At 52.3% G+C, this 9,281-nt stretch overlaps 1 protein-coding gene across 1 annotated transcript; it reads right to left on the minus strand.

Moving 5' to 3' along the window:
• Window positions 1-222: 222 nt before the first annotated feature.
• On the minus strand, window positions 223-5,891 carry SOST (sclerostin). Its single transcript, XM_019981332.2, has 2 exons — window positions 4,840-5,891; window positions 223-2,213 (listed from the first exon to the last, which is right to left on the minus strand). The coding sequence occupies exons 1-2, from the start codon at window positions 5,054-5,056 to the stop codon at window positions 1,792-1,794; spliced, it is 639 nt and encodes a 212-aa protein (XP_019836891.2). The 5' UTR covers window positions 5,057-5,891; the 3' UTR covers window positions 223-1,791.
• Between the last annotated feature and the right edge of the window lie 3,390 nt (window positions 5,892-9,281).

The raw sequence follows: 9,281 nt of genomic DNA on the forward strand, positions 1-9,281 counted from the left end.
GAGGTTAATACAATGGTCGAGGTGAAGAGATGAAGTCTAGGTTTGGAAAGGAAGGGATGAACATGACCTTTCAAAGGAAGGATGTAATTGCCACAAGGGCCACCATAACACTGTCAAAGGTGCCTCCCAGGTTTGAGCTCTAGTGACCAAGAGAAGAATGTTAACGTTGACAGAAATGACCACATGTGGTTGACAAAACAAGACCACATCCTCTCCGCAACAATTGGTTGTCTTTATTAACAATGCTTCTGGATTCTGAAAGAACAGACTGGTATTTCATAAAGCAATATTAACGTTGTCATTCTCTACAAGAAAAATTTTTGCATAAATAACTTAAGTGAGAAAATAAATATGTAACTTAACTCTTTAGAAAAAAAACAAAAACTGCTACTTTCATTCTTGTGGACAAATTCCACTTGAAAAGATTGCAAAAACAACCAGCTGGGCAGGCTTTCACATGGCATGTGCTTCAGTTTAAAAAAAAAAATTTTTTTTAAGCAATTAAAAACTGCATAGAAAGTAAGTGGCGCCTGGAAATGATTTTCCAAAAGATTTTTGGATGGCAGCTATTAAGCTTTGCGGTTTCTCAGCATATATACAGCACTTGTAAGTTTTTCCCCAATAATATTATTTTAATGTAAGCTATGCCATCACACGTAACAGCAGTAAGAAGCTCCTTTCCAAACAGAAATGTGTCCTTGAGTGGTAGGCAGGACGAGGGTCTTGAAAGGGACCCTCTGGTCTTTGAACCGGTGGTGGCTGCTCCCTTGGGCCCACAAGCCCAGTGTGCTGTGACCTTGGGCTTCTCTACAGAAGGTGACCTTAAAATTTGGCCATGATGGGTGCGGGTTGGGGGCGGGGGTGCGTGGTGCTCTTTGAGTACAGAGAGTAATCTCTGTGCCTCCTACCACCCTTGGGACCTTCCTCTCTATTGCAAAGGCTGGTGCTGTTTCTGTGTCCTTTTTTGATGGAAAGTGGAGGTAGCGAAACATCTGGGATCCCAGGCTGGGACACACCACAGCTTCTCCCACGAGTCTGTCAGCCATAAATAGACTCTTTTCCTTTTTTCATCTTTGGCTGTCAGATCAGAGGATTACAACTCCGAATTCTGGAAGCGACCCCATCAATGATTCAATCCAAACTCTCTCTCCTCTGCCCATTCAAAGGGCACCCGAGTCCATGGAATCATGTGACAGCAGATCGCTCCAGATGCTTATCCCACCCCCACTTCCATTTTACAAAGAGGAATTCGAAGTCCAGGAAGACAAGAGCGTAACATCCGAGATCACCTGGCACCCTGGGGGCAGGGACAGGACTAGAAACCCCATCCAGGGACCCAGTCTTGTGTTCTGGGCACAACAAGGCACTCAAGGCTTTTTTGCCTGGCAGAGAGGTGGGGGAGGGGGAATCCTATCGAACTCTCTTAAGCAGTTCCTGGGCTTCCCTCCACTGCTCCCTTAAAACTCCAGGGCAATGAAATGCTTCCTTTTCTGCCTCCTCTCAAGTGGGACCATCAAAAGTAGGCGGCCCCGGCGGGGCGGGGCTGCGTGGCTCAGTGTCTGTGACTCTCAGCGCCCTCCCCTGCCCCCGGGACCCCCTCGGCGCAGGCAGGAGGTGGGATGGTTGCTGACCCCGGGATCCACAAGGCCTGCAGCCAGGAAGGTCTCAGCACCCCGCCCCGGCCCCGGGTTGCAGTTATTAAAAATGAAACCCAACCGATCAAACCGCGTGCAGGGGGCGGAAACCTGGGGCGCCTGGGTTGGGGGCCGCCCGCGAGGCGGCGGGCCAGCTCTAATAGGCGTTCTCCAGCTCGGCCCGGCTGGCTTTGGTGCCCCGGGCGCGGGGCCGCAGCTTCCGGCCCGTTTGCGGCCGCGCGGCCTCGGGCCCGAAGTCCTTGAGCTCGGACTGGTTGTGGAAGCGAGTGAGGCGCTTGCACTTGCACGAGGCCACCAGGCGCACCTTGCGCGCGCGCGGCGCCGCGCCGCCAGGACACAACAGCTGCACCCGCTGCGCGCGGTAGCGGTCGGGGATGCAGCGGAAGTCGGGCCCGCTTGGGCGCCACCACTTGCCGCGGCCGATGGCGTTGGGCAGCAGGCGCGCCGGGCCGCACTGGCCCGAGCACACCAGCTCGGTGACCGGCTTGGCGCTGCGGCACGGCCCATCGGTCACGTAGCGGGTGAAGTGCAGCTCCCGGCAGCTGTACTCGGAGGCGTCTGCGGAGAGAAGCGCGCGTGAGGGCGGCCACCCGGCCCGGCTCCCCCCAAACCACCCCTGCCCGCCATTTCCAAACCTGCCTCTCCCCAGACGCTTTTGCCCCTGGAGGTCTATTATGGGAAGGGCCCAGATATTCTGGAGCTGGTGGAAAAATCACTGGTCCACCCTCTCGCCCTAAAACTTTGGAGCCAAGTGACTGCTTCAGTTCGAATATCAGTTCCATGACTGTGTGACCTTGGACAAGTTGCTTAACCTCTGTGTGCTTCCTATCTGTAAAATGGGTTGTCTTGAAGATTCAGTGAGCCAATCCTTTACATATATAATTCAGGGGACGCTGCCTGGAACATAGTAAGAGCTGGAAGTGTTGGTGCTATTACAGTTATTATTCCTCTCCAAGGAGGCCCTCTTCACCAGACTTAAGTCACATCTGTCCCACAGGGCCCCTGGCCTCAGCAGGGTAGTTATTAGCCACACCTTCTGAATGGCTCTGACTTCTCCCAAATTCCTTTTCTAGCAGGTTGGGAGGGGTGACAGGGTGCAGAGGGGATGGAGAAAGGAGAAGGGGTTAATTGATGGTAATAAATCAGAGCAGCTACTGAGGAGGAGAGGGATGGAAGGAGAGGTGGAGAGGAGACTGAAGCCCTTAGACTTGAAAGGAGCCGATGGCAGCACCTCCAACCCCCTCATTATCACTGAGGCCCAGAGAAGGAAAAGCTCTTTCCGGAAAGGCAGAGCTGGTCTCCTGACTGCGCCTCTGAGGCCCCTGCACCTCCAGGCTCTCGCAAAGTGGAAGTTGTGTGCCTGGGCACCGTGGGATGTTGGGCGGAGGGGTGAGGGGGGCCAAAGGGCTGCCTTTTACTACTTTTACTACTGTTCCTTCCCTGTCAGGGGGCTGAGATCTGACTGAAAACCTAAAGCTTCAGTTGCCACAAACATTTATTAAGTACCTGGTGTGTACCAGGCACTGCGCTGGGCACATCTCTTCTTCTGTGCTGTTCTGTGGACACCCAATGGCGGCATAGACCTGCTCCCTGGGTGGGGGAAGACTGGGCTCTAAGGTCTGGCTTGATGCCTGAAGACACCTTGATCATGTCTCCTACTATGGACTTAGACTGGTAGGAGCTTTTTTAAACAGCTGGTCCTCATGTGAGCACCTGTCCATCTCCAAGGGTCTCATAGGGACAGTTTCAGTGTGACACAAAGGGATGAAAAATAGTCCTATGACCAAAACCAGAGAGGAGACAGAGAAGGCCAGCCCCCCACGCCCCTACCTTGGAGAACAAGCGCGGCAGCGGGGGGTGTGGGGGTTGCCTTCCTCCCCTGGCTGGCCTTTTGGTTTCTGGTCTGCTTTGGCACCCTTGCCCCTGCTCCTAGGCCCGCAGGGGTGGTGTGTGGGGGCGGCCTGTTTGCCCAGGGAAGGAGGCTTGGGGCTTTCCCAGAATAGTACCCCTAGGTCAGGTGCTTCCTCTGCACAGGGTGACTCTGGAGCACGTGGCTTCCTCTGCGCCTGTGGCTTTCATGGGAACCCAGAGAGGTGGACATCTTAGGTTCCTTAAAGCCCATCTCTTGAGTTTACTTGATCTTCCCTGGGCAGGAGCAGGGGAGAGGCATGGCTCCTCTGGGATACCCTCTGCAGAGCCCCCATTCCCGGCTGGTTGGGAGGTGGGGAAGAATGGGATCCCAGGGCCGGGGCCGTGGACTCCTCTCCCACCTGGACTGTGGCCAGAGGGCCTTCCTCTGAAGCATCATTCCGGCCCCCGCCCCCAGCCATTCCTGCCAGCTGCAGAGCCAGCTGCACACGCTGCCCTGCAGGCTTCTCTGTGCAGACCCAGCAAGGGACCCAGGTGGGGTCTCTGGCCTTCCACTAGGGTCAGGCTCCCTCCCAGGAAGGAGGCAAGGCTGGGTCTAGGGTGGGGACTCAGGACAGAGCGTGCCACCTGTGTCCACGCCCGGCCTCAAGGATGCTGCTTCCCCTCCAGGGCCCCCACCCAGGTAGCTGCATCGCCCATTCCTTCAAGGGGTAGATCATGGGTGGTGGGGCTGAAGGGGTGCCTCTCTGGCGTCCCTTTTTCACTGCTTTGCCAGGATGTGCTGTGACTTTTGGCCTCTGACATCCCCCACGCAGTCCCCCGCCAGGGCTGTCTTGTAATTGGATCAAACTGGCTTCAAATCTCAGCTGGCTTAACAAGCCACTTCATCTCTGAAGCCTCCTTGGGAGGAGGACCTTGGGAGTTCCCTGGGGTACGCTCCGGGCATAGTCCATGTAGAGTCTGCATCTAGCGGGTGCTCACAGACGCGAAGCTCCATTGCCTTATCCCCTCCCCAGTGGTGTCAGCAGTTGGACCCTACTCCTCTCTTCGCAGGAGGGGATTCTTTGAAATCTCCTTTCTGAGCCCCTGAGCCTGTCCCAGTGCTGCACTCACCACTGCGGCCTCCTTCCTGCTCTGGTTCACTCCCAGGACCCTGTCAGCCCCACACCCTCGCACTTGAGTTCCAAGGATACAGCTGACATGCCATCTTTCCCTGGCCTCCTGGCAAAGTTGTCCGTCCACTGGTGCTGGTAACAGTCCCAAAGAGAACCTTCCCAGGACCCTTATGCTAAAAATACTCTCCTGTGTCACATACCTTTGGTCTCAAAGGGGTGGTGGGGAGGTCTCCCTCCGTTCTCCGCCCGGTTCATGGTCTTGTTGTTCAGCTCTGGCAGAGGCTCGGGGTACTCGCCCAGCTCGGGGATGATTTCTGTGGCATCATTCTTGAAGGCCTGCCACCCCTGGCCCTCCACCACGCGGAAGGCTGCATGCACCAGCAGGCAGATGAGACACAGGGCAAGAGAGAGCTGCATAGTGCCAGCTGGAGGAGGGCACTCGGCCTTCCTAGTAGCACAGGCTCCGGTCCCCAGCCTGGACACGTTTGCCTTTTTAAAGCCCCCTCTGCCTCATGCCAGCCAATGAGGACAGGCTGGGGCAGGGCTGGTCCCATGCTTCCCTCAGCCCAGGAGGAGGGAACGGGGTGTGCTCCAGGCAAGCCCTCCCCAAAGACTCCTCCTTGAGCTCAGAAATCTCCCAAATTGCTGCTGGTGCTCCCAGGTGACCAACGGTGAGGGGGGCGTGTGAGGCAAGCCTGCTTTCAGCGCCTCCCACATGCAGGCGGCTGCAGTTTTCGGATATCAAAATGAGCTCCAGCTCCTCATCTCTACCTCCCTGGGCCCCTCGGGCTTTCTCAAAACAAACTCGGCACTAGCTTAATGAAGCAAACTACAGCTCTGAGTCCTCTGCAGGTCATAGCCCTGCTGATCCCATCTCTCAGGCCAAGTTCATTTGTTACCCCGCCAAAATGAAATAGCCCCTAGCAGTGTCTATTTGGCCCCCACGGACCCAGGCAGAGGCAGAAGGCAGCTTTTTAAGAACTCTCATTGGTCTACATATGGCTCAGCATCAATTATCCTGACCAAGAAGGCCCCTCTTGTCTTCCCTCTGGAAGGCAAGAGGGAAATCTGGAGGGTCACAGCAGGGGCTTCTACTTCCGAGGGGGCAGGGATTCTGGTTTCCAGGCCAGGGTGAGAGGTCAACAGGCTCTGGTGATGGAGACAAGGAGGAAACCTCGGCTCAGGCTCCTTGGGGATCTTGTGCTTGGTGACAGGCACTTCTTGGCAGGCTGATGTGCCAAAGGCAGTTATTTCCCGGGCCAGGCTGTGGGTAGAAGCGGAGAGCACAAAATCCCTTTTCTTAGCAAAAGTGGAAGCCAGCATTTTTAGTGCTGACATTTTTTTCTCTTGTTTCCCAGACCATTACATTTTTCAAAACCAGCTTTGAGTCCTGTATGGAAAACCTTATTGGTGCAGAGCATGGGATGGATGCATTCGGTGAAGCAGTGTCAAGTCCAGCTAGCCACAGAGAACTCAGAAGGAATTGCTACCTTTCCCTGGTGGCTCAGATAGTAAAGAATCTGCCCGCAATGTGGGAGACCTGGGTTTGATCCCTGGGTTGGGAAGATCCCTTGGAGGAAGGTATGGCAACCCATTTCAGTATTCTTGGTCTCCCCTGGTGGCTCAGACAATAAAGAATCTGCCTGCAATGCTGGAGACCTGGGTTCGATCCCTGGGTTGGGAAGATACCCTGGAAGAAGGTATGGCAACCCACTCCAGTATTCTTGCCTGGAGAGTCCCATGGACAGAGGAGCCTGGCAGGCTACAGTCCATAAGGTTGCAAAGAGTTGGACATGACTGAGCGACTGAGCGCACACACACACCCTGGAAAAGAAAGAGGGCCTGGGGAGGGGGAGGAAGATTCACACCTGAGGTGCAGGAAAAGAAAGGAGCACCCGCGGAAGCATTCGTGGCAGACGGATTGTTTGAGGAGGCACACTCGCTCCAGGCTTCGAAGGAGGCTGGGAAGTAGACTGTGGTATTTGGTATTTTCACTGGGCAATGAATCAGCACACCCCACCTGCAGAGCCTCTGCCACCTGCCTCGACTTGTAAGTCACTGTCCATCTGCGGCCGTCTGTCCCTCCTTTCCATCGTCCATCACTCGACACATAAATGCAGCTGCTCTGACAGTTTTACAAGCCAGACAGAAGCCCCTGCAGGAAGGGCCCCCTCTGATACCTGCTTCCTAAGTCAGTTTCCTTCAGGGCAGACGAAAACAGCTGTGGCCATTGTTGCGGGTGATCTATCTCTCCCAACAGAGCTGGCCGTGTTGTGAGAAGGGGGCCCTCCGAACCCTCTCCCCTTGTCTGTGACCTTCCAGCCTCCTTTTCCCTGACTCTGGAATGTGGACCGTTAACCCTATTGTGGCCAGACTTCTTGCTCTGGAGTTCTGAGAGGGCAGTTCTGATGTCTGGATTCCTTGAACTGGAGGGACTTGATGCTGGAGCCCCACCTGCTGTTGGGATCTGAAGCTCATTCCTAGGAAATGGAGACCGAGGGGACCATCCTTGTAACACTTCTGCCATCTGCTGGAGACGGAAGGAGGAGCCAGCGATCAGAGAATGGCGAGGCTCAGGATTTCATCATTTGAAACAGAAGTAATGTTTTAGAGAGAGTGAGAGGGAGAGAAAAGGAGAAGGAAGAGAAGAAGGATCCAGTGGACTTGAACCTGTAAATTAGCTCCATTCTTTTGAATTACTCTCTGCCAAGGTACAGCCATGCTTTTCACAGAATGGCTCAGCGAGAACCTGCTGTGATGCCATCTGCTTTTTCACTGAACACTGATTCAGTTTTATATTTATTCAGTCCACAGACCTGTCATCGTTCAGAGCTAGACAGTACTCCCCAGAGTTAAACCCTCAGGGTTTTAGCTGACTTCTGTCGTTGGTAATTTAGGTTATTTCTGGTGTTCCTCTATCCTCAGCAGGGATGCTATAACATCCTTGGACAAAGTCATTTTTTGAGTTAAACTTTTTATTTTGGAGTCATGGTAAATTCACATGCACTTGTAAGAATATAGAGAAAATTTCCTGTTCCCTCTGCCCATTTTCTCTTGATGATAACATCTTGCAAAAGCCAGGATACTGACATTGATACAGTTTACCAGTCTTATTCAGATTTCCCCAGTTTTACTTGTATGTGTGTGTGTGTGTGTGTTAGTTCTATGCAACTTTATCATGTATTGGTTCAAGTAACAACCATCATGGTCAAGACAAAGAACAACTCTGACTGCAAAGATGCCTCTCATTGCTCTTTTATAATCATGCCCTTCTCCTTCACTTCTAACCCTATGGCACCACGAATCTATTCCCCATTTCTACAATTTTGTCATTTCAGGTATATAAATAGAATCAGTCAGGATGTAACCTTTTAGGACTGGATTTTTTCACTGAGCCTCATTCCCTGGAGATTCATCTGAGCTGTTGCATGTATCAACAATCTGGTCCTCTTTATTGCTGAGTAGTCCATCCTAAAGGAAATCAGTCCTGAATATTCATTGGAAGGACTGATGCTGATGCTGAAACTCCAATACTTTGGACACCTAATGAGAAGAACTGACTCACTGGAAAAGACCCTGATGCTGGGAAAGACTGAAGGCAGGAGGAGAAGGGGACAACAGAGGATAAGATGGTTGGATGGCATCACCGATTTGATGGACATGAGTTTGAGCAAGCTCTGGGAGTCAGTGATGGACAGGGAAGCCTGGTGTGCTGTAGTCCATGGGGTTGCAGAGTCAGACATGACTGAGCAACTGAACTGACTGATTCCATCAAGTATTTTTTTACCTGTAGGGTTATTTCTGAAGTGAATGCTGGGTCTGAGAGAGTAAACAGTCCCCAGTCTCAATGCTATGCTATGCTAAGTCACTTCAGTCGTGTCCGACTCTGTGCGACCCCATAGACGGCAGCCCACCAGGCTTCCCCATCCCTGGGATTCTCCAGGCAAGAACACTATAGTGACATACAAATGGGCATGTGTCTAGTTTGCTAGCGCTGCTGAAACAAATTACCAGAGACTGAGTGGCTTAAACAACAGAAATTTATTGTCTCATAGTTTCTGGAGGCCAAAGTCTGAGATCAAAGCATTAGCAAGGTTGGTTCCTTCCAAGGGCTTCAAAGAAGAGTCTGTTCTGAGCCTACCCCCTCATTGGCAGTCTTTGACATTTCTTGGTTTTGCAGAAGCTTTGCCCCAATCTCTGTCTTCATCTTCACATGCTATTCTCCCCATGTGTGTGCGTATGTCTTAATTCCCCCTTTTTATAAGGGCATCAGTCATGTTGGATTATCACCCACCCTGATGACCTCATCTCAACTAATTATATCTGCAACAACCCTACTTCCAAATAAGGTCACATTCTGAGGTCTTTGGATTCAACATATGAATTTTGGATTCATAGTCAATCAACAATTCAATACATAACAGCATGTTTTTCCACAAGGCTGCCAACCCTGAGTGTGGGCTGTTAAATTTTTTTTAATTGAATTTATTTATTTGGCCACATCACGCAGCATGTGGGATCTTAGTTCCCCCTCCAGGGATTGAACCTGTGCCCCTTCAGTGGAAGGGCAGAGTCTTAACCATCAGACCGTCAGGGAAGTCCCTTAAATTGAATTTAATAATTTAAATTCAATTATTAGTAG

The sequence above is a fragment of the Bos indicus genome, chromosome 19, assembly GCF_029378745.1.
Source record: "Bos indicus isolate NIAB-ARS_2022 breed Sahiwal x Tharparkar chromosome 19, NIAB-ARS_B.indTharparkar_mat_pri_1.0, whole genome shotgun sequence".
In the NCBI taxonomy this organism is placed as follows: domain Eukaryota; kingdom Metazoa; phylum Chordata; class Mammalia; order Artiodactyla; family Bovidae; genus Bos; species Bos indicus.

Bases quoted from the DNA above. Each gene is read 5' to 3' on its own strand.
- SOST (XM_019981332.2), bottom strand. From the start codon at position 5,056: ATGCAGCTCTCTCTTGCCCTGTGTCTCATCTGCCTGCTGGTGCATGCA. The intron at 2,214-4,839 runs GTATGTGACACA...TTCTCTCCGCAG, and splicing joins CCACCCCTTTGAGACCAAAG to ACGCCTCCGAGTACAGCTGC.